Source organism: Aedes albopictus, chromosome 1 (assembly GCF_035046485.1).
Source record: "Aedes albopictus strain Foshan chromosome 1, AalbF5, whole genome shotgun sequence".
Classification (NCBI taxonomy): domain Eukaryota; kingdom Metazoa; phylum Arthropoda; class Insecta; order Diptera; family Culicidae; genus Aedes; species Aedes albopictus.
The window spans coordinates 27,973,026-27,996,674 of record NC_085136.1 but is presented as its reverse complement, the minus strand read 5'-3'; the positions used below and the strand labels follow the sequence as shown (position 1 = coordinate 27,996,674).

At 41.5% G+C, this 23,649-nt stretch overlaps 1 protein-coding gene across 5 annotated transcripts in view; it reads left to right on the top strand.

Annotated features, from left to right (window-relative positions):
- Positions 1–23,649, top strand: part of LOC109428422 (low-density lipoprotein receptor-related protein 4) — a 121,461-nt gene that overhangs the window by 56,782 nt on the left and 41,030 nt on the right. For all 5 annotated transcript variants that reach the window (XM_019704175.3, XM_029855821.2, XM_029855820.2 and 2 more), the window contains exons 3-7: positions 515–1,412; positions 19,726–20,176; positions 20,241–20,365; positions 20,429–22,577; positions 22,642–23,589. In XM_019704175.3, the coding sequence (XP_019559720.3) occupies positions 515–1,412; positions 19,726–20,176; positions 20,241–20,365; positions 20,429–22,577; positions 22,642–23,589 (4,571 nt within the window). The remainder of the gene's footprint in view (positions 1–514; positions 1,413–19,725; positions 20,177–20,240; positions 20,366–20,428; positions 22,578–22,641; positions 23,590–23,649) is intronic.

Genomic DNA, 23,649 nt, shown 5'->3' with positions numbered 1-23,649 from the left:
TGGAAAACATTGGGGATGAATACTCGGAGGAACCTCTGGAGAATGTCCTGAAAAAATCTCTCGAGTAATATTCGATGAAATTTCTGAAAAAATCACTACAGGAACTTCTCTACCATCTGGTAAACTAGAGAAACACCACTAGGAATATCTTGAGGACTTTCAAAAGAAGAGTTCCTGGAAAAATCCAAAAGGATTCCTGGAGGAATCATTGGAGGTACATATAACTTCAAACCTTCTGAAATCATAAAAAGGGTTCTTGCAACAATTTTAGAAACTTCAGTAGGAATCTCTAAGCAACTCCTAGAGGTAAGTTCTAGAAGTTTCCATTCGCGGAAAAACCGGATTAAATAATTGAATACTTATTGGTCGCCACACTTAACTAACAAAACAAATCCTGATTTGCGAAAGGTTAACTCTGTTTCAGTTTTGTACAAGCCTCTTTTCAGACACAAAAGCAACTCCATATTACCAGAATCTCATGCATTCTTTTTCTTCTCTCCCCCTCCACCCACAGTGGTCTGCGACGAGGACACAACCCCACACCCACTGGACCGACGGTACTCGCAGCCGATCTCCTACCCAGGCGCCAACCAGTTCGTTGGCATGCACAAACAGTACACGGCCGGCAAGGTGAAGTCCACCGAAAGCCGTCAAAAACCTAAACCGAACATCAAGCAAAAACAAAACTCACGACCGCAGCTGCCGGCGGGCAAACTGGTACTAGCTCCCCGGCAGCACTACCCGCCGCCGTTCTCCATCGGCCAAGAAGTTCCGGACGTTCGGAGCCATCGCAAGGGAGTTCCTATCTACGTTCCGCCCGGTTACGGAACCATCTACCATGGAATCCACCGGGTGGCCGGAGGCGAGCGCACCGACATAGACCTTCGACACCTCGGCCACAACGGAGGGCTGGAGTTCCCCGGCGATAGGATCTTCGTCCCCGATGGCGATCTGCTTGGGGAAGGTGGCGCAGGAAACGGGGACAATTCGCCCGGGGTGGACAACTGCGACATCAAGTGCGAACCGAGGGAGTTCAAGTGCGAGAAGAGCTGCGCCTGCATTCACATGGATCTCCACTGCAATGGACAGGCGGATTGTATCCTGTCGGAGGACGAGCAGGATTGCGATGCGATGCAGCAGGAACTGTTCAAACAGTTGAAGGATAGTTGCGAGGCGAGTGGAACGCACGTTATCTGTGCAACGACTCATACCTGCATTGCAAAAGCCTGGCTGTGCGATGGAGATGATGATTGTGGGGACTTTACGGACGAGACGCACTGCAAGGATAGTCGGCACGATTGCAGCCCGGGGAAGTTCATGTGCCAGAACGAATTGTGCGTGCCGATGGAGTGGGTCTGTGATGGGGACGATGACTGTAATGATCAGTCGGACGAAAGGAATTGTACTAGGCAGTAAGTATATATAAAAAACTGTTTTTGGTATTTATTTCTATATTAATGATTTTTCAATCAACTCATAGTACATATAGGGGGTGTCCGTAACGTTTGGGATAGGCAACTTTTTTTTCTCTCTCAAAACAGTTCAATATGCTGTTTATCAACAATGTATTGATACTTGATGCGACATTATAAAACGTTATATGTTCTAACGACGAATAAAGTTATGCCGGTTTGACATTTTCACCCATATAGAGGCAAATAAGTCAAATTTACAATACCACACAAAAATTACTAAATGTGTTCTTCCTTCAATCCAAATAGGCTCTAATATATCTAATTAGAGATTATCTTGAGAACAGAAGTAGAAAATGTTTAGATATCAAAGCTTAAATTTAATGACATTGATGTAAAATAATTACATTTTTTTTTTCGAGAAAGATCCAAAAAGTGTCAATTCATGATAACATTTTTAAATATTTAAAAAGTACCGATGTTGGAATATATTTTGAAGCACTAATATATTGTTGATAAATGTTCAAAATTTAATTCAATTCGGTTCACTGGTTTCTGAGATATGACGGTTCAAAAATAAGCTGTCTGAAAAATAGTGATTTACGAAAACGATTCTAGCTTCGCGAAAGATTAATCAATCAATCTCAAATTTGTACCAATGATGCACATATAGTGGGGTGACAAACAGTCAATATTTGAGAATTTTTGATGCACTCTATGAGCAGTTACAGCATGTTAAACTTTTTTGTGAGAGAAAAAAAAGTTGCCTATCCCTAACATTTTGGCCACCCCTGTATGTACAAATGGATAAATCATCAGTGAAATTACGAAAAAAAATCCACAGCTCAGGGGAGATTTGAACTCACGACCTTTATACGATAGACAAGGGCTTTTTTTCACTAAACTACCGAGATTAATGACAAGGACCTTAGTTTTTTTACTTAATCGTTAGACTATTTTATTTTCAATTTATGAGAAAAATGTAAAAAAGTACGTTTTCCATACAACATCGCATACAAATTTCAATCGCATTGCGGAATACGGGGACCCAACCAATCGCTCCCAAATTTGGCACAGGTTGATGCGATCAAATTTCAATTGCCTCATACAACGTTGACCCACTCTAATGTACATTGGCGTGGTTCACAAATCGTTGCTGCCCCACACCACTTAATCGACTCATACCCAGATTCTATGCCTTCTCCCCACAGCTTTTCGCCATGTGTTCTAGAGGGTAAACTGACCCTTGGTACTTCTAGGCTACTCTATCAGTAACAAGTTTACCGAAGACCTCATTTAAATCGCATGCCTCATTAATTTGCTACCGATTTTTATCCAGAATCAAAATCTTTACTCATGATGGTTAAACTATTCGATGGGCATCACTGCATTTTTCAGTGCTACATAGTAGCCATGATTTCAGCGTGCTATCTTTGGCGCCATATGCAGCAATGTTGCCTGCTGGGAAGCGGGAGAATCACTATCAAAGTTTCTCCAAATGAATAAAAATAGATAACTAATTGATGGTGCATCCGTTTTGGAAGCGGTATCCGGTGAAGTTACAGCTGACAGAGTAACCAAGGGTCAACTTACCCTTTAGGGTACTTGGGAAAATACTACGGTCGATTGATGTTTTCGTCCTCAGGTCTGAACTTGACAAGGCGTTCAAAATGTTCAAAATTGATCGTACAGCGGCATCTTGTACTTCGTATACATAAAATTCAGCTTATTCGTAGATCCGTGTCAATAAATGAATTCATCAGAGCAAACCATATTTACAGCATCTTAAACTCGGGCATATTGTATGAAAATCGGCGTTTATCCTATCAATTATGCATCACAGTGTATAATTTCCAAATCCAAATCTCTAAGATGAATATCCAAAGCACTTGAGGTTCTGCCCCAGTTTACATCATCAACTAGCCATATCGGATGTGACTCGAAATTTCAAAGTGATAATTCTCAGCCCCCAAAGCGGATATGGAAAACTATTATCCGGTGCTCACTGATTACGATGACACTTTTAAGCTGCGTTGCTGCATAATTACCAATTTTTTATCAGTTCAGAAACGCCAGCCAGGCATACAATCATGGAAAAGAAAAAACTCACTGATTCCTATGAAAGCTCAGTGATGTATCATATCACTTGAACAACTACTATTGCAGCATCGACTAACATAATAATACTCGTAGCAGTGAGTCTACGCCGAATGAAGCAATCGTCTCCACTCAGTCCTGGGCCAATATCATCCGCAATCCGTACACTCGATTTCGATCCGTTAAGCGTCGCACGGATAGCCCTATAACGGCTGTCATTTACTGTATAAAATCTATCCATCGTCGTTGGTTTGAACTCTGTCTGTCGCTCTTCCATTCCCACTGTTCAGTAATTCCTCGAAATGCTCTATCCTCCCCGGCAGCCACCATTGTGTTGTCTGGCAGCATGTTTCAATCACGGGTTTTCTCCGCACGCTCGCCATTGACTGTTTTGTAAAACCTCCGCATATCATTCTGTTTCATACAATCTTGCGCCTGAGTAATCTTATTTTCCTCATACTCTCTTTTCTTTTTGCGGTGGATTTATTTTTCGGTTACTTTTGCTTCTCTATATCGATCCCCGACTTCTGACAACATTTTTATAGTCCGTTACCCTCTGCAGCACTCGTATCACCCGTTCCTAGGTCGTCTTTAAGCAGTGCTTATCACCTCCCGCGATACCGTACTTATCGCTCCGTGGATAGACTCACACGCTCTCGTTGATTTCACTCATCTGGCCGTCCAGCATCTGGTGAAAGTCAGCTACCGTACTGTCTGCTGAAAAGCTCTGGAAGTTGAAACGCATCGATCGCTGGTTCGTAGATTCCGAAATATGCAATTGGTAACCGAGCTAAAATCTTACTAACTACAAGATATTGAAACCCCCAAAAGTTCTAACATCAATGACGTCCGAGAAATGTCGGCTATCTACCAGTACATGGTCGATTTGGTAAAATAGGCGCTATTAATGGCCATCCCCCTGGCAGCAGCAAAGTTGACTAATCTCAGGCTGCTATCGTTAGTGTGAAGGCTAATAATATTCCGCATTATATGTCATAAAATTAAAGAAATGTATTGTAATTCGTACTTGCACAGTCTTGTAATCTTGCTTTGAACTTGCACAGCGATATTTTTCTACTCAGCGACTGAGTTGGTATTACTCAGAAATCGATGAGTCTTTTGTTGAGATGATATCCCTCGTGAAAAGGTAAACATTCCACTTCCACGATTGTGTTGGTGAACATTTTAACTGGAGTATAAATTTATGCTCCACCTAAGGAGGCACAATCCAACCTGTCAAACTCCATAGAGAAAAAATAGGATGCCGTTCCCTTGGTTTTTTTTGCAATTTCGATTTAAACATCGCATTTCAGATCATAAATTTGCAACTGTCAGAGTAAGCACTTTTTTGCGCACTGTGCCGCACATTTAAATCAAAATTGCAAGAAAACAATAAGAGCTAGAAGCTTGGCGTCAAAGAACGAATTGTAGAGTAAAACAGGGGCCACAACTTTGCCTTAGAAAGAATTTCAATTTATTACGCATTTTTCAAAGATAATTGGCATAAACAAATTAAAACACACTATTTTTAGCTTTTTGCTCTGAAAAACTTAGTTATTTAACTAAACCAATCGATTCAAAGATGCCTTTTGATAGAAAATTCAATAATCTTTCGAATAAGGGTAAAAAAACTGCGATAAGTTTGACCATTTTCAAGTTATAGCCAATTAAGGCAATAATACTCAAAAACATGGAAGGTTCAATAACTACGTAACGGTTGAGATTTGACGATATGCGTAGAACATTTTTTTTTTTCACAATTTATAGTCCTCTATCACCCTTCAAATAGTTTGCACTTATGAACCTAACACTCTGTATAAACAACTAGTTTATTTGTGGACGCAGTAGCGCCCGTGGCAAGTGTTTATTTTTCAATATAAACGGTTCACGTGTTATTCACGCTTGCAGGTTTTAAATAAAAAAAGCATTCTATTTTTCTACGTTTTATACGTTTTATAGAGTTTTTTATTTGGTGAATTTAATGCAGCTTATATTTCTATCTGAAAAACCTCGGTGAAGTCACCGGACAGACAAACAGGGTTATCTGTGTTATTTCCAGCAACTGCTGCATTCGGTTGTCTAAGAGTGACAGATTCTTTTCTGCATTAAAAAAAAGCAAAATTTTCAACGTCTGTTGTCTGTGTTTTTTTTTATCAAATGCTGCATCTGATAGTAAAAATTAACTGAAGTGTCAAATATTAAAAAAAAAATCAACGTCTGTTAAATAAAAGAAAATCGCGTTAAGTACTGTTCCTTTGAATTCCATTAAGAATTTCCATCCTTTGACAGATACGTATTTCGACCTCAACTGTAAGGTCGTCTTCAGTGTCTTGTACTTGACTCGACGTCTGTTGTCGATTTTTTTTTTTCATCAAGTGCTGTGTCTGGTTGTCTAAGGTTGTAACTGGTTTTGTTTTCTGCATCCATCTGATAGTTTAAAAGTTTAAAAAAAGTGTCAAATCTATCTATATATATATATATATATATATATATATAAAATGCAGTGGCATACGTGGGACCGCGCATAACTTGCGAATGGAACGTCCGATTTGGGTCATCTCAGTTTTGTTCTGTTAGTTTTTACCCAAGGAAGGTTTATGAGGCAAAAAAAAACATGGGAAAATTGAGAGTTTTTTAAAATCGGGTTTTCATACATTTTGAACGGGGACTTGGGCTTGGCTAGGGAATTGAAACGTCAAAAAACGCAGTAAGCAAGACAAAGTTTGCCGGGTACAGCTAGTATTCAATATTTTATTTGTTGTGAGAATTTCCCCGTCACCGGACAGACAAACAGGGCTATTATCACCAAGGCAATATTTGATTATTTCATTCGCAAAATCATGAAACATTTCAAATAAGCAGAAAATTATGGCTTACGCAGCAATTTAATCTGTTTAGTGAGTACCCCTATTAGTTTTATGATTATTCTTAGGGTCTGTGTCAATTGGCGAATTAAAATTAAAATTAATTTTTTTACTTAAATTTGACAGTTCAACACTTAAACTTGACAGTTTTCCTAGGGAAATAATTATGGAACTGTCAAGTTTAAGTGAAAATTAATTTTAATTCGGCAATTGACACAGACCCTTAGAACATTTTCTATTGTATTTTACTAAAAAGACTACACGGCTACCACAGACAGTCTGTGCGCAAATGTCAATAAACCGAAAGGCTTTGAAACTGTTCTATTTTTAACAAGCTTGTAATTACCGTCTGAGGAACAGGAGCCATTTCTAGTTCCATATCGTATATCTATAGAAACACCTATAGAAACGCCTTGTGTCAATATTCCTAGACTCGACTTGAAGGTGATTGAAGCCAAATATAACTTCTGTATTACTAAGTTGTTTCATTCTAACGGCTGTCAATAGAATTTCTGTTGATTTCGATTAATAGAGATTTAATTGTAATGAAGAAACAAGGTATGGCTTTCTTGTGATTATATTACCCACTACAGCAAATGAAAGCACTGCCTTCGAAACAGCATTCGAAAATGCTTACTTCTCAAGTATGTTTGGAAAGAGATAGAAAAGTGGAACCATCTGGGCAGGGATCCAATTTTGGGCACTTTTCTTCTATAACTCAGCCAGTTCTGAACCAATCGACACAATTAGCACCAAGCCGTGTACAAAATTTCAAGTCAATTGGTTTGGAATTGACTGAGTTATGGCGAAGAGTGCCCAAAATACCCGCCGCTGCCCAAGTGGTTCGCTACCCTATCCCCTGTCCTGACGTTCCTTTTCGAGAAGGACGAAACCCAATATCACATACCGTAGCTCTCACAAAATTGCACCCACCGTCCGTTGAGTGAATTAATAGGTACATGTTTCACAGAGAGGAACGATAAAAATTGTATGCTCTTTGTGGCATTTCAGCGTAGGTGGTGTACTTTTGACACCCTCTTGGATACTTGGTGTATACTTGTTTGAAGTGGCTAGTGCTTTGACCAAATTCAAGAAGCAGTCAACAGTTAATGAGAAAATTCGTTAAAAATTGCTACTAGCAGAAAATGAAAATTTTCCCTATGATACAGAGAGCCTTTGCAAAATATGGAAAGCTCATCCCTACGCCACCCTATTTTCACATCAAGTGAGAGAGTGAAAAGCTCGCAAAATGCGTTTTGGCAACTACACGCTAAACATATCCTATACTCATTTGAGCTCACATTATGCTACGAGCCACTGCTTCCCCTTACATCTCAGTCTGTCTCTCAGTGAAAAATCAGTAGTAAATGTTCGTGTCCACCCCAATTTGTCACGAGATAACAATTATCATGTTGTTTTTCGAAGGTCTCCAGTGATTTAAGCCTATGACAATGATTTTATTGCCCTTTTCCGGCTATACCAGTCGGCTAGTATGTCTGAAATAGCCTACTCTGCTACAACAAACCATCAGGTAAATCATTCCGTTTCGGTATGACTCTGCAGCCATAGGTAATCCTTGCGCTGATGGTGGGTACACAATCATCATCATCATCATCAAAAATCAGTAGCTGCACTGATTGATATTGGTAATCTGTATATGCACATATTGGCGAACTTCAGATATTCTTCAAAATCCAATAGATTGTCTAATAAATCGAAATAAATCTTCTGATCCATTTTATGAGTCTGCGTAGATCCGGACACCAAAAATGTGCTGTTCTAGTATGACTCAAATATAAGCGATAAATCCTTCGAATTTTCGATTGCTGCGTGAACTTAGTCTTACAACACGCTAACGCCGCTCAGCACAAAAGTGCATAATTTCCAGACTACACCAAAAATGTGTAACCCTTGCACATTCACAAAATCAGCTCCTGTGTCCGCAAATTCGTTTAATTCGCAAAAAATTTTGTACAGCAATCTAGCTAGGTTTACTAGTGACCTTGGAAAACAAAAAAAAATCGACATTTCGCATCTAGACGAGCGTACGAGCTGTTTTTTGAGAATGTGTAACTGTAACGCATTTTTGTGTGGTCTGGAAATTATGCACTTATGAGTAGGGCTTACACATTTTAGTGCTGAGCGGTTTTACTGTGAATGTGTTCCTTCGTTTAAGGGTGTATGAGCTTTCGAGAGAGAAAAGCTCAACTTCTCTCTTAATTCCCACTCTGTATCTCTCTGCATAACTCACGCTGAAGTATTTCATTTAAAATCGAGCTGTGAGAAGAAGGGTGGGATTTCATAATTGAAGCAGTGAACAATCGAAAGCAATTTTTGCAATACGAATTTTATGAATGATTTTTCGATTTCCGAAACGCAGTGCTTGCCAAATGCTTGGAGATGCTAGTTAAATAACTACAATGATCCATGATCGTGGGTTTTAAGCAACTAAATCGCTACACATCATTTTTTTTGCTGGAAATCAACAAAATTTTGCTGCGTTTTATCGAGCTGATCAATCCATTAAAAAAATACTGAAACCTCCAGCAATGCCAAATGTCTTCGCGATTATCAACAGATTACTGATAGATCAGCAAATATTTGCGAATTGCTGGAATTTCAGCAAACCAACTTCCGTGGGTTTTGCCAGCATTTTACTGAATAGTTTCAGCAAAAGAATTTGTTCCTGGAATTTCTACCAAACTTCCTCCGAGGATTTTTGCAACAGTTCACGGGATCTCTGCAGGAGATCTGCACCCGGGACTTTTCAGAGGTTTTCCTGATATGCTTCCCGAGTTTCTCGCTGACTTTCTTCCGGATCTATCCGGAGTTCCTTCAGGATTTTTTTAGTGGTTTTCCGGCATGACTTTTCAATAATTACTTCCGGTTATTAGGCGAGTTTTCTGCAGAAGTTTTTTCAGAAAGGTTTCCGGAATTTCTCTTGGAGTTCCTTGTGAAATACCACATACCGCAGTTCTTTCTGGGATTTTTCACAAGTGTCATCAAACTTCCTCCTGGAATTTCCCTAATACTTCGTCGTTTTTTAGATATCCCAGTTTTTCTAAGAATTTCTCTCGGAGTTCCTCTCGAGATTTCTCCAATAGGTCTTCCTGAGTTTTTTTTTTTTTGAAGACTGCACCTTTTTTTTTTTTTTTTTGTACATTTATTTACGCAAATATTCAACATACATACATTGACATTACCCCCAGTGAGCTATAAGCTCTTTTAAGGGGGCTTAGATGGCAATACCTATAATAAATTGATTGTAGGTGGCTATTTAATTTAGATATAATGTTACATTGGTTTTTATATGAGTTTTCAATTCTTTTTTGAATTTTGGTGGTGGTACACAATTTCTAAGCGTCGAAGGTAATCTGTTGAGTAAGATAGGTCCAAGATAACCAAGTTTTCTTTTTCCGTAATTGGTTCTGACTTTAGGAATAGGTAGGTGATCGGCTCGCCGTGTATGATGGTTGTGCGTTGTTCTTGGAAAATTCATATTCGTAAGTAGATCCTGCCGGTGCATTACAGCGTGCGTATAGATCAACAATTGATGGTGGTACAAAGCGCGAACCGGAAGAGGAGACAATCTACTATCTGTGAAAAGAAGAGCAGACGAGTGCAAATGAGGTAGCTTTTGTATCATCTTAAGGCACCTATTTTGTAAAATTTGAATCTGTTTTACACGTTCATTAGTAGCACATCCCCAGATGATAGTGAGATGCTGGAGATGGGAGTGAAAGAATGCATAATATAGGTTTTTCAAAGCATTGAAGGGTACAAATTCGGTCAGTTTCCGTATCAAACCACACATTTTAGAGAGTGTGATTGATAATTGATCAATGTGATTTTGCCAAGTTAATCTAGAATCCATTATTAAGCCGAGATATTTGAAACTATCAACATATGGCACAATTTCTCCGTCTACAGTCAGCCCAACAGGGTTCAAAATCAATTTGTGAGTCGATCTAAATAACATAAACTTTGTTTTAGAAATATTTAATGAGAGCATGTTCGTCGTAAAATAGCTTTTGAGGATACGCAAGTCTTCTTCCGCAGCAGATATTATTTCAGCCTGGGTTTTACCTTCGTAGAAAATGGATGTATCATCTGCGAATAGTCTTACCACGCCTTTCAGATTTATATTAGGCAAATCGTTCATATATACTAGGAACAAAAGCGGTCCCAGGTTACTACCCTGCGGTACTCCGATTGGAATGCTCATTGTACTGCTAGCGACTCCATTTACTATGACAAACTGTTTTCTCTCTGACAAATAGCTGCGAAGAAGATTATTTGCCTGACCACGAACGCCATAGGCTGCAAGCTTGGAAAGCAGCACTTCATGATCCAGTGTATCGAAGGCCTTTTTCAGGTCAATGAAGACGGCTCCAACCATGTTACGTTTTTCAAATGATGAATATAAAGATTCCACAAGCTCACAAAGTGCATTAGAGGTACTGGAACCGGATCTAAACCCGTACTGCATGTTATACAAGATGTTGTGATGATCGAAAAAGTCATTTATACGGGTAGCCAGGAGCTGCTCTATTATTTTGTTAAAAATGGACAGCACAGCAATCGGACGATAGTTTTCAGCATTCTTCCTATCTCCCTTTTTGAATATTGGAACTACTCTGGCCACTTTCAGGAATTCTGGATAAACGCCTGTTTCGATAGATTCGTTGAAAACATCTCGTAGTAACTGGGCAAAGTATTGGTGATGATATTTCACCAAGTCTGCTGGAAAGTCATCTGGGCCTCGCGCTTTATTTGATTTAAGTAGGTTTATAAGAAGTATCACCTCGGATGTAGACGCTGGTCTTAAAAACATAGATGCACTATTTACTTTTATAGAGTTGAACTTCAAGATGTCCCTATCAGATTTAATTCTGGAGGCTAGGTCGGATCCAATGGAGCAAAAATATTCATTAAATGCCGCACTTATCGTGGCATCACCCACGAGTTTTTGTTCGTTGCGTTCGAGTTCTGTGATGTTGTGCTGCTTAACACTCCGACCAAGTAATTCATTCAGTCGACTCCACAGCAGTTTATGATTAGGTGTGTTTAACAAATTCTCGAAATATTGGTTTTTAGCAGAACGTTTGGCTTTCACCAGCTTGTTAGATACATGTTTTAACAACGCTTTTATCCTATCGTTACTGGGGGACTGTCTAGATCGTGTTAACAAATTATCTTTTATTTTGCATAACTTCCAAATATCAACGTTCATCCACGGACACAATGGAGATTTCAGCTTTGCGTCGATAGTAACTTTCTTTGAATTCCGTAGTTTTATTGATTTATATTCATTGGTAATTTTTAAAAGCTTTTCAGAAGGTGTTAGTTCTGGCGGTATATTCAACAAAAACTGAGAAAACTCATCATGGACCTTACGGTGATTTATTATTGTCTTCTCCAGTTTTGTACGAATTGATTTGAATGAACAGCTAATCGTAGTTATAATGAAGTTATGGTCACTAACATTCTGAAAAATAGTGTCGTTGTGTACACGTTGTAGTAAGCTATTGGAGCAAAGTGAATGATCGAGTATTGATCCAGATGCAGGCCGGGTCGCGTACTCGTTCGTAATGACAAAGTTATACGAAGTTATCAGGGATTGGTATTCTTTTACCATCGCTACATCAGATCTGTTTACTGGTATATTGATATCACCGACTACCAAACAGTCACTACTTGCAGGACAACTTGCTATAATATCTTCTAATTTCTTGAGAAAAGGACCATGACTCTGAGATGGGGGTCTATAAAAAGCATGCAGGTGTAACAACCGAGACATATTGGTTACTTCAAGATGGACATGATGGAATTCTGGAATATTTTGAACTGATTTGAAATGCGTTTGATGCTCAATTCTTGCGAATACTGCTAAACCACCTCCACTAGATTCGGATCTACAGACAAACACGGAACGATAACCATCAATTTCATACATACCTACTCTATCATCTTTCAACCATGTTTCGCAGATAACTATAACGTCAATTCTCACTTTGCAGGAATCAATACATTCTAACAAATAATCAAACTTCTTGAGATCATTTAATCCTCTGATATTTATTTGCAATACTTTGAAAGAATTTTCATTTGAATTTTTCTGTTTCGACTCACAAAAAGATAAAAAAGATTCGAAATAAGAATTTGAAAACATGCTAGAAATTACAATACAAATTTATATATATATATAGATTTAAAAATAAATACAATGAGAGTTGGTGATAATAAGAATTTATCATGTGCAGGTACGCTTTGACAGGGGTTCATTTACTGCTGATCGGTTTAGATTTCCTGGAGAAGACTCTGATAAACTTCGCTTACTGAACTGTTGTCCTAGGCGCTCAATATCTCGGCGATTCCGTATTGTTTGCACTTTCGCATTGTCGCTCCGTTTAACGAGGATAACACCTCCTCGGCCAGGCCATACATATTTTATTTCGAGCGAATCTTGCATCCCACGTACTTCTCTCAGCATAGACAGTCCAAGGAGAGATAGCTCATCTCGTACTATAACGCTACCAGGTTTCCCGTTTACTCGCACACCATTCACAGCCGAAGTTAGCAGCCTGCCATGCTGTTTTTTACTCGAGAAGAATCGCTCCTTTGAGACAGTGTCAGAGAACACGATTTTAATAGGAGGATTTCCCCCTTTTCCATCCTTAGAAACCATTCGCTTAGCAGATATCACGGAGTTTTCAGGTAAATCACATGACAGAGAACTGCACACTTCTCGAAAAACCTCCATGGTGTCCTCATTCTCATTCATTGGCAAGCCCAAGATAACAGCATTCTTTTCTGAAGCTACGCGAGATGCTCTGTCAACTTCAACTTCAAGAGTAACCATTGAGTCTACAAGTGAATCATATTTTTCGGTCAACGAAGCGACAGTCCGTTTCAAATTGTCATTTTCAGCTTTCAGCTCTGCGAAACGGTTTGTGATTGAATGTAACTCCTTCATCATTGACTGATGAGATGCGTCGATCTTTGCATTCACGATTTCCATTTCTTGCTTGATTGAAGCCCTCACTGACTCATTCAACTCAGCTATCAGCTTATCGAACCCAGGAGATTCATTCGTACGACCGTAGATCTCGGCACAACTGGGTGAACAGACAAATGTTGACTGCTGCCGCGTCCTTGCGATCCCAGTGCCGAAGATACGTTTACATCGAAAATGCATGCTGTTGAAACATACCGAGCACTCTATGACTTTGGCTGCATCCAATTCTTGTTTTTTGCAGATAGAACAGACTATCGTATCCTCAGTATCACCATTCTCGGACATCTTGACGAAATTTGTTTACATACTATAACGAACAAAGACTACGAACATCGTGTTAACACAATAGATACGACTCAACAAAGGCTATACATGTGACAGAGAGACAAGAGAAGCAATTGTGGATGTTTGGTGTACTAAACTGCTCGAAATCAATCGAGCACCGAATACGGCAAGGATTCCTTAGCAAATTGTCACCGAACTTTTTATGATAATGCAGAATGCTCCCAATTTTGCTCCTCATCGACGTCCAAAACTTTACCGGGTGTACAAACTTCACTATTGCGCCGGAAACACAATTTAAAACGGTATTTTTCACTGAGAAAATAAACTATTAAAAACTCACAAAAAAGCTACCACCATACAATACCAGGGTTGCCAGGTTACGCACCTGAGTTCCTTTTAATTCTTATCTGGGAATTTCCAACAAGGAATTTTGTGGGTTATGTCAGGTATTCCGGGAAAAGCTACCGGAAAACTGTCTAGTCTAGTCTACACGTACACAGACATTCATTGAAAGAGTACTGGAAAATGATAGAATCGACTACATCCATCGTTTTCCTTGTCATTATTAAAGATAGCAGTACTTCGGAGATGCATTACACGCATTAAAGTGGCCAGCCCTAATGTGAAGCCAAAGAGCCAAAGACAAAGAGTGGAGACATCTTGTACCGCTCAGAAAAAAAAAAAATTGAAAAAACAACTGGAAATCGGTGAGGGTAACGATGCTAAGAAGGTACATGTCACTTCTTGGTCCTTTCCCGGAATGGAGCACAGGTATTTACTCCGTGTCCTTGTGCTAATACCTAGGCTTAAGCGCCTTTAGTTAACAATGAAATCTTAAAGTTTTTATAAAATGTTTCCCTTCTCTGCCGCAGAATATCACAATCAACATATCTGTCACTATGTTTACCAGCTTGGTTGAATGGATAAATTTTGTGATATTTATTCATTAAATACAAAAACAACATGCCATTTTTTTCAGATATTCCGTAATATGCACATAATTCACGAAATTTCGCTAGTAGTGAAGTCAAACAAACGTCATGCAAAATAAAGCGAAATAGCTGAAAATTTCTTTACGAATTCTTTCCAAGGACACCTTCAGAAATTTCTTCACGTATTTCTTCAGGAACTTCTCCAGGAATTCTTTCAAAAAATTCCTCAAGGGACATCTGCAAGAAGTTCTCCTTCATCTATTCTTCCATGGACATCTTGCAGGGTTCCGATAGTGATTTATTCAGAGTTTGTTCCAAGAAATACTTTAAGAATTCCTCTCACGATTTCTTCAGAAATTTTTACAGATACTTCTGCAAAGATGCATCGACGAACTCCTCAAGATTTTTTTCCATAGCTTCCTTCAGTGATTCCATGATTGAAGAGATTTTTTCAAGAATTCCCTCAGGGGTTTCACCAGACATTCCTCCGGGAATTTCTGCTGGGATATCTTTAGAGGCTCCTCCAGTGATTGTTCTAGTGCTTTTTCGAGGATTCCTCCAGGAATTCTCCAGGGATTCCCAAAGGATTGTCAATTAAGATCCTTTTAGGTATTTCTGCAAGTGTTTCTATAGAGATTTCTTCACGGGTTTCTCCATGTATTACTTCAAGACTTCCACTAGGGTTTGCTCCAATAAATCAGTCTGGAATAATTCGAAGTATTTCAGCAGGAATGTCTCCCAGAAACAATTTCAGAAGATTTTACCAGATATTATCTAAACATTAAAATATTGTACAAAACATTCTTTGGGGGTCCATCCACAGATTCCAACAATAATTCATCCAGAATTTATTGCTGATATGGATTCCTTCATATATTTTTTTCTTGGTATTCTTAAAGAAGTGCTTCCAGGAATTTGTTAAAAAAAGCTTTCCAATGGAATTCCTCATGGGATTGCTTCTGGGATTCCTCATGGGATTTCTTCAGCAACCCCTCCAGAGATTCACCCGGGAATTTCTTCTGTGTTTCTTTCATAAACAACTGCAGGGATTATTTTAGGAATTCCTCCGAGAACTCCCTCAGGAACTCTTTTAAAAATTCCTTCAGGAATTTCTCCTGGAATTCTTTCAGGTACCCCTCCAGGAATTAATCTAGCACTTCCTCCAGGAACTGTTTAAGGAATGTCTCTTGGAATTGCTTCCAGGATTCCTCTTGGAATTGCTTCTAGGATTCCTCCTGGGGTTCCTTTAGGAACTCCTGCAGGGATTCTTTCAGAAACTGCTGGAGGAATTCCTCAAGGATTTCCTCCACGAACTCTTCTTGGGATTCCTTCAGGATTTCTCCAAGAATTCCATCTGCGATTTCCTCAGGAATTTTCCCAGGCATTCCTCCAGGGATTCCTCCAGGAATTCCTTAAGGGATTCTTCCACGAATTTCTTCGAGGATAACTTCAAGAATTATTCCAGGGATTAGTCTGGGAATTGCAGCAGGAATTCCTCTAAAAAAATCCTCCGGGGATTCTTGCAGAAGTGTCTCTAGAGATTCCTCTAGAAATTCCACCAGGAATTCTTCTAGAGATTTCTACAGACTAAGCTAGGATATCCTCCAAGGATTCCTCCAAAAAATTCTCCACGGCTTCACTCGGGAATTCCTTCTGTGAATCTTTCCGACATAATATTTCAAAAATTCCTCCAAAGATCCCCCCAGGAACTCTTCTTAGGATTCCTTCATTAACTCGTCCTTTTCTTTATGAAACTCCTCCAGGAATTATTTCATTACTTTTTTTGTCGGGATTTGAACCACTGCGACCATAACTGTGATCTATTGTGGTATATTTCATTACTTCCTCCGGGAACTGTTTAGGGATTCCCCTAAGAATTACTCTTGAAGTTGCTTCCGGGATTCCTTCTGGAGTTTCTTCAGAAATTCTTCTAGGGATTTCTTCAGGAACTGCTGTAGGGGTTCCTCCACAAACTCATCTAAGGATTCCATCAGAATTTCTCCAAGAATTCCATCTGCGATTTGTTCAGGAATTATTCCTGGTATTCCCCTACGAATTCTTTAGGAGATTCCCCCATAAATTTCTTCAGGAATTTCTCCAGAAATTTTTCTAGAAATTCCACAGCGAACTCATGCAGGGATCTCTCTCAAAATTCCTCCCGAGATTCCTACAGAAATTCCGCCAGAAATTCTTCCAGGAATTCCTCTAGAGATTTCTCCAGGAGTTTCTCTGGAGATTCTTCCAGGATTTTTTTCAGGCTTTCATCTCAGATATCATCCAGGGATCTTTCCAATAATTCCTGCAGACACAAATGTCCCAAATGGAGGACAACATGCCTCTGGAGCCGGCCTTCTGAATTCAGGGTTTCCTCCATGCATTCCTTAAAAACTTCCTCAAGGCATTTCTCCAGAGATTCCTACAAGAACTGCTTCAGGGATTCCTCCAGATATTCCTCCAGGAATTGCTTCAGGGACTTCACTAGGAATTCTCCAGAAGTTCTTCCAGGAGTTTTTTTTTCCTGAGATTGCTTCAGGATTTCATCCAGGAATTTCTCCAGGGTCTCATCGAGAAATTACCCCAAGAATTTTCTCAGGGATTCCTCCAGAAATTTCACCAGCAATTGATCTAGGAATTCCTTCAAAAATTGTGTCAGCAATTCATCCAGGAATTTCTCCGGAAAATCCTTCAGTGATTCCTCCAGAAATTCTTCAAGGATTTTATCTAGAAATACCTTCTGGAATTTTTCCAGGGAATCCTCCAGGATTTCCCTACGAAATTGCTGCAAGTATTCTTCCGGGGATAGCAATTCCGCTAAGAATGCCTCCGGAAACTTCTTCTGCGAATTTTACAGGGACTCCTCCACGAATTTCTCCAAGGATTCTCCCAGGGAACCCTTCAGAAGCTCCTTCAAGGGTTTCTATAGATTTTTTTTTTAAGAAATTCCTTCAGCATTTCCCACATGAATACCTCCAGAAACTCCTCCATGCATTCCTCCAGACATTTATCCAGGAATTTCTCCAGAGATTCCTTCAGGAATTGCTTCAGGGATTTCTCCAGGGATTTTCCCAGGGATATTCCCAGGGATTCCTCCAGGAAATCTTCGAGAAATTACCGGAAATCCAGGGGATTTCTTCAGACATTCCTCCAAGAAATTCTCCAGGAATACTTTCAGGATTTTTTGGGGTTTCCTCCAGAAATTTCCCCAGAGATTTTTTTTAGGAATTTCTTCAGGGATTTCTCCACTAATTTCTCTAGGGATTCCCCCAGGGATATCTTTAGGAATTCGTTCGAGGATTTCTCCAAGAATTTCTCCAGAAATTCTTCCAGGAATTTCTCAAGGGATTTTTTCAGAAATATAAAAATATAGGATTATGCTCTGGGATAAGTATAAATATGCAGTATATGAGTATATAAAACAATCTTTATGGCGATTCCGGCAAGGATGTAATATGAACAATACATCTGAAGGTTTATTCTTAGAGAAATAGAGATCCAGGACATTCCAAGTTTGCTGATAGGAATTGACAAACTGGATGATTACCTAATGAAAGAACTCCAGTTAGTCATAGAAGACACTATGTACTAGGGGTATTCCAAGAAAAGCTGATGGAAAAATGATGCAACTCCAGGAACAACTATTAGAGAAATCCCAAAAGGGACATCTAGAATTCTGGGACAATTTCCACTGGGGACTCAGAGAAGAACTCTGGAATTAACTCCGGGTTTTTTTTTAAGAAGGAAACTGCAAGAAATCTTAGAAATAACTACGGGTAAATCCTGGAGCGCTGGTAAAACGTAAAAAAAACTGCAGGAGAAGTATTAGTAAGAGTACCTGCAGAAATCTGAAAAAGAAATTCCATAAGAAACCCCGCACAAAAATCTTGGGAGAAAGTTCAGGATAAATCCTAAAAAAAAAGTCTTAGAGACCCCGAGCAGAAGGGAATACCTTTCAAATAGCATGCTGACACCAACCTGTGCTCTAATATCTAAACTTGTTATTATTATATTATACTACAAAATGTTATGAGAACAACGCAATAACAATTGGAAGTATGTGAGCAGAGTTTGGTATTGGTGAGGTATTTGTTGATTTAGCAATGAAATAACTGAAGAACATATTTTGGTATTATATCATGTTGTTATCGAGCAAATGCGCGATTTAATAACAAAAAATGTTATTACTTTGTTATTCAATACCTTTTGGATAACAAATAAAGCACTTAAAATTTTAGGTATTCATTTATTATTGAAATAACAATACTTGTTATTTTCTAGGTGTTATTGATACAAAATTATGGTATTCGTTTTTGTTATTTTGCCTCTTATGCCCACCAAATGAAGGGCATATCGTGGTATGATTGTATTTAAGATTAATACCTAAATATGTTATTCACTTGATATTCTTTTCTGCTCGGGACAACTGAGAACCTTTAAAAAAATCCCAGGAAAAATTATAGAAGAATCTCACGGAAATTTCTTAATGAAGTTGTAGGAGAAACTTTCGAATGCCGGAAGGAACTCTTGCAAAATTTCATGGAAAACTCCTGAACAAATTCTCGAAGAAACTCTAGTAGAAATCCTAGGAATAACTTTAGGGAAATCCAAAGAGGAATTCCTGTACTGATCTCGAGACAATTTCGTAGGATGAACTACGGAAAATATCCCACGAGGCACGTGCACTGAAGGAATCTTGTAAGAAATCCTAGAAGGAATTCCATTGGATTTCTCTAAAGAATTGCCAGACGGAAACCTTGGCAGTCTTTCTAGAGAAATGCTTGTGGAAGACCTGCTGGATGGATTTCAGGAGATTTTGAGGGTAAGTTACAGTGAGGTTTCTAGCGGGTTTTCTGGAAGCTTTGTCAGTATGAACATTGTTTTCAACTCTGCAAAGAATCACTAGTTGCCTTTATAGATCCGATGACCTATACATATACTCAAGGACATTCTTGGGGACCCTCCAACAGTCTTCAAGATTTCAACTGAAAAAAAAAACATGATTGCACGAGGCTGTGAATGCTGAATGCTGACAAACTGTAAATCTCATAACCTCAACCTATTTCCCCTTATATCACACTGCTCTTCTCACAAATTCCACCCTTCTCTCCCTACTCTTCCAGATGCACCCAGGACGAGTTCCGCTGCCGGGACGGATCCTGCATTTCCGCTTCGTTCGAGTGCGACGGCGAACCGGACTGTATCGACGAGTCGGACGAAAACGCCTGCGATCGACCGATGCAGATCTGCCCGGACGGTGAGTTCAAGTGCAAGGGAACTCTGGGTGGACTGGGTGGTCCCGGTGGTCGTTGCGTCCTAAATCGGTTCCGCTGCGACGGGGACAACGACTGCGGCGACTGGAGCGACGAGGAAGGCTGCCCCAAGAAGCAGGTCATGTGCACGGCCAACGAGTTCAAGTGCGACGATGGCGATTGTATTCCGGTGCAGTGGCGCTGCGACGACAAGCAGGACTGTAACAACGGGGAGGACGAGAAGGGCTGCCCGGTGGACAAGCTGGCCGGTCGGACCTGCTCGCCGGACGAATTTACCTGCAAGGATGGGCGATGCATTTTGGTAAGTAGGAATCTGGATGTTGAAGTCACGGTTGGGTCTTCTCACGTGTGATGTTGTTCAACAGCGCTCCTGGGTATGCGATGGAACCGCGGACTGCAAACGAGGCGAAGACGAACAGGACTGCGAGATCAAGTGCGAGATCAACCAATTCGCTTGTTCATCCAGTAGCCGGAACAGCTCCAGTGATCCGTAAGTATACCGTTTTAATCCATGAAACAAACTAGTACTGACAGAAGTCTCCAACTCCGACAGACTCTGCATCAACCAGAAGAACGTCTGCGATGGTCACAAGGACTGTGTCAATGGCGAGGATGAGCTGCGGTGTCCGATCGTTCACCGCTGTGGAGCTCACAGCTCCTGCGAGCAGCAGTGTATAACGGCCTACAGTGGACGTGAGGAGTGCAAGTGTCGAATGGGATTCCTACTGCATGGCAATGGCTTCAACTGTACCGATATCGACGAGTGTAAGATCACGAGCAACCCGGTATGCTCACAGGAGTGTATCAATACGATGGGAAGCTACCGCTGCGATTGCAAGCCAGGCTACGTTCTAAGACCTGATAACAGGACTTGCAAGGCCGTTGGTGGAGCCGTCAAGCTACTGATGGCGAATCGTGCTGACATCCGGCAAGTCTCGCTCAGCAATAACCAGTACACGTCGATCGTCAAAGGCCTACCGAATGCGATCGCGCTGGACTACCACTATAAAAAGGATCTACTGTTCTGGACGGACGTGTCGATCGACGTGATCAAGCGGTCTTACCTGAACGGAACTGGTGTAAAGGACGTTATCAAGTGGGGGCTGGAGTCCCCTGGGGGCCTAGCCGTCGACTGGATCCACGATCTGCTGTTCTGGACCGATTCGGGAACTCGGAGGGTTGAAGTGGCTACGTTCGATGGAAAACTTCGGGCGGTGATCGCTGCCAACGATCTGGACAAACCCCGCGCGATCGCTGTTCATCCTGGACAGGCTACCATTTTCTGGACGGATTGGGGCACGGTTCCCAAGATCGAGAGAGCCTACATGGATGGTTCGGTAAGGCGAACTATAGTCTCCGAGTCGATCTTCTGGCCGAATGGCCTAGCGATCGATTACACAACGAATCGTATCTACTGGGCTGACGCTAAGCACGTCATCGAAAGTGCCGACTTCGACGGCAAAGGTCGTAAGAAGATCCTGAGTAACAACCTTCCACACCCATTCGCCATGACGCTGTTTGAAGACTCCATGTACTGGACGGATTGGCACACCAGAACTGTATCGGCTGCTAACAAGGTGAACGGTCGGGGTTATCGTATTGTTCACGAAGGCCTACACTTCCCAATGGACATTCAGAGTTTCCATCCATCTCGTCAACCGGACTACCAGAACCGGTGCCCTCTGGACTCCATGGGCCGTCGTGGTGGCTGTTCGCACCTTTGTCTGCCCAACAGCAACCACCGGAGATGCGCCTGTCCGATCGGTCTCTCGCTGAAGGGCGATCAACGCACCTGTTCGAACGTCCCAGATAAGCTGCTTCTGATCGCTCGCAAGAAGGACATCCGAGTGCGTCAACTCGACTCGGATGATCCCAGCAAGGGCGTGGACATGGTGGTTCCATTGGATGGTATCAAGTCCAACGTGGCGATCGATTGGTGCAGTCAGACGAACGTGATCTACTGGACGGACGTAGGCAAGAGCATCATCAGCCGGGCGTTCATCAACGGAAGCCAGCAGGAAGCGATCATCAAGTCGAACCTGATCTCGCCAGCTGGATTGGCCCTCGATTGGATCACCGATAAGATCTACTGGACCGATGCGGGAACCAACCGGATCGAGGTGGCCAGCACCGATGGAAAGCAGCGGACCTTGCTGATCTGGGAACGGCTGGACAAACCTCGGGATATCGTGGTTCATCCTAGTGACGGCTACATGTTCTGGTCGGACTGGGGCTCAAATCCGTTGATCGAGCGAGCCGGAATGGACGGAAGTGGACGCGTTACCTTGGTCTCGGAGAACCTACAATGGCCGAATGGGTTGGCGCTGGATACTGACAATCATCGACTGTACTTTGTTGACGGCGGTACGAAGCTGCTTGAGTTCGTCAACTTCGACGGAACAGGACGCAACCGGTTGATCACCGAAGGTCTGAAGCACCCATTTGGACTGGATGTCTACGGACAGAAGGTCTACTGGACGGACTGGGATACACATAGCATTCAGGTGGCGAATAAGCTTACCGGACAGAACAAGACTGTGGTTCTGGCGAACAATACGGATCTGATGGACATCCGGGTGTTCCACCGAAACCGGAAGGACGTCCGAAACCCGTGTAAACCTCGCAATGGAGGATGTTCGTACATTTGTCTGCTGAGTCCAACCAGATACACATGCGCATGTCCCATCGGAATCCAACTGAACGTAAGTTTTGAACCATCTATGAAGAATTCTAGACACTAACCTTTTTTATACCATCTACAAACAGGACGACGCCAAAACCTGCAAGGACGGACCTTCCAAATACTTGATCTTCGCACACCGCAGTGACATTCGCCAGGTATCGCTGGACAGCGATTACCAGATCGACGTCGTTCTACCGCTGCCGCCGATAACTAACGCTGTCGCCCTGGACGTGGACACCGTCACCAACGAAGTCTACTGGGCCGATACGGTCGAAGATGTGATCATGCGATCCTCTCCGAACGGGATGCACGTCAAACAGGTACTCAGCGAGAGCATGGACAGCGTCGATTCGCTGGTGATCGATTCGATCGGTCGGAAGATCTACTGGGCCGACTCGAACCGTTGCTCGATCGAGGTCAGCGAACTGGACGGCAGTATTCGAACGGTTCTGGTGTGGCACGATCTTGAGCACCCTCGGGGAATCGCACTGGAGTACGATAGCGGGTACTTGTTCTGGTGCGATTGGCGCAAGGAGCCGGTGATCGAAAGGGCGGATATGGACGGTGAACACCGGAAGAGGATCGTGACAACGGATTTGGGCTTCGTAAGTGGTATTGCGGTGGACAGCGTGGAGAACCGCATCTACTGGACGGACTCGAAGTCCAAACGGATCGAGTCATGCGACTTCAATGGTAACTCGAGGAAGGTGTTGCTGAACAACCTGTCGCATCCGTATGCCTTGACGGTGACCACCAGTACGGTCTACTGGACGGATTGGATAACCAAAGCTTTGCATTCCGTTTCCAAGTTGAACACTAGCAAAGTTCGCAAAGTGGCCAAGGATTTGGAAGAGCTCATGGACGTCAAGGTTGTTCTAGGACCAACCGATGTTCAGGAAGACTTCTGCGGAAAGAACAATGGTGGTTGCTCGCATTTGTGTTTGAGAACTCCTGGAGGATATAGCTGCAAGTGTCCAACTGGACTGCTTATGAAGGACGGTAGCAACAAGGAGTGCAGAACGATCCCTGATGTAAGTTGGATTTTCGGGAGAGCTGTGTAATCGATTCTTAATACTTCTTTTATTTCACAG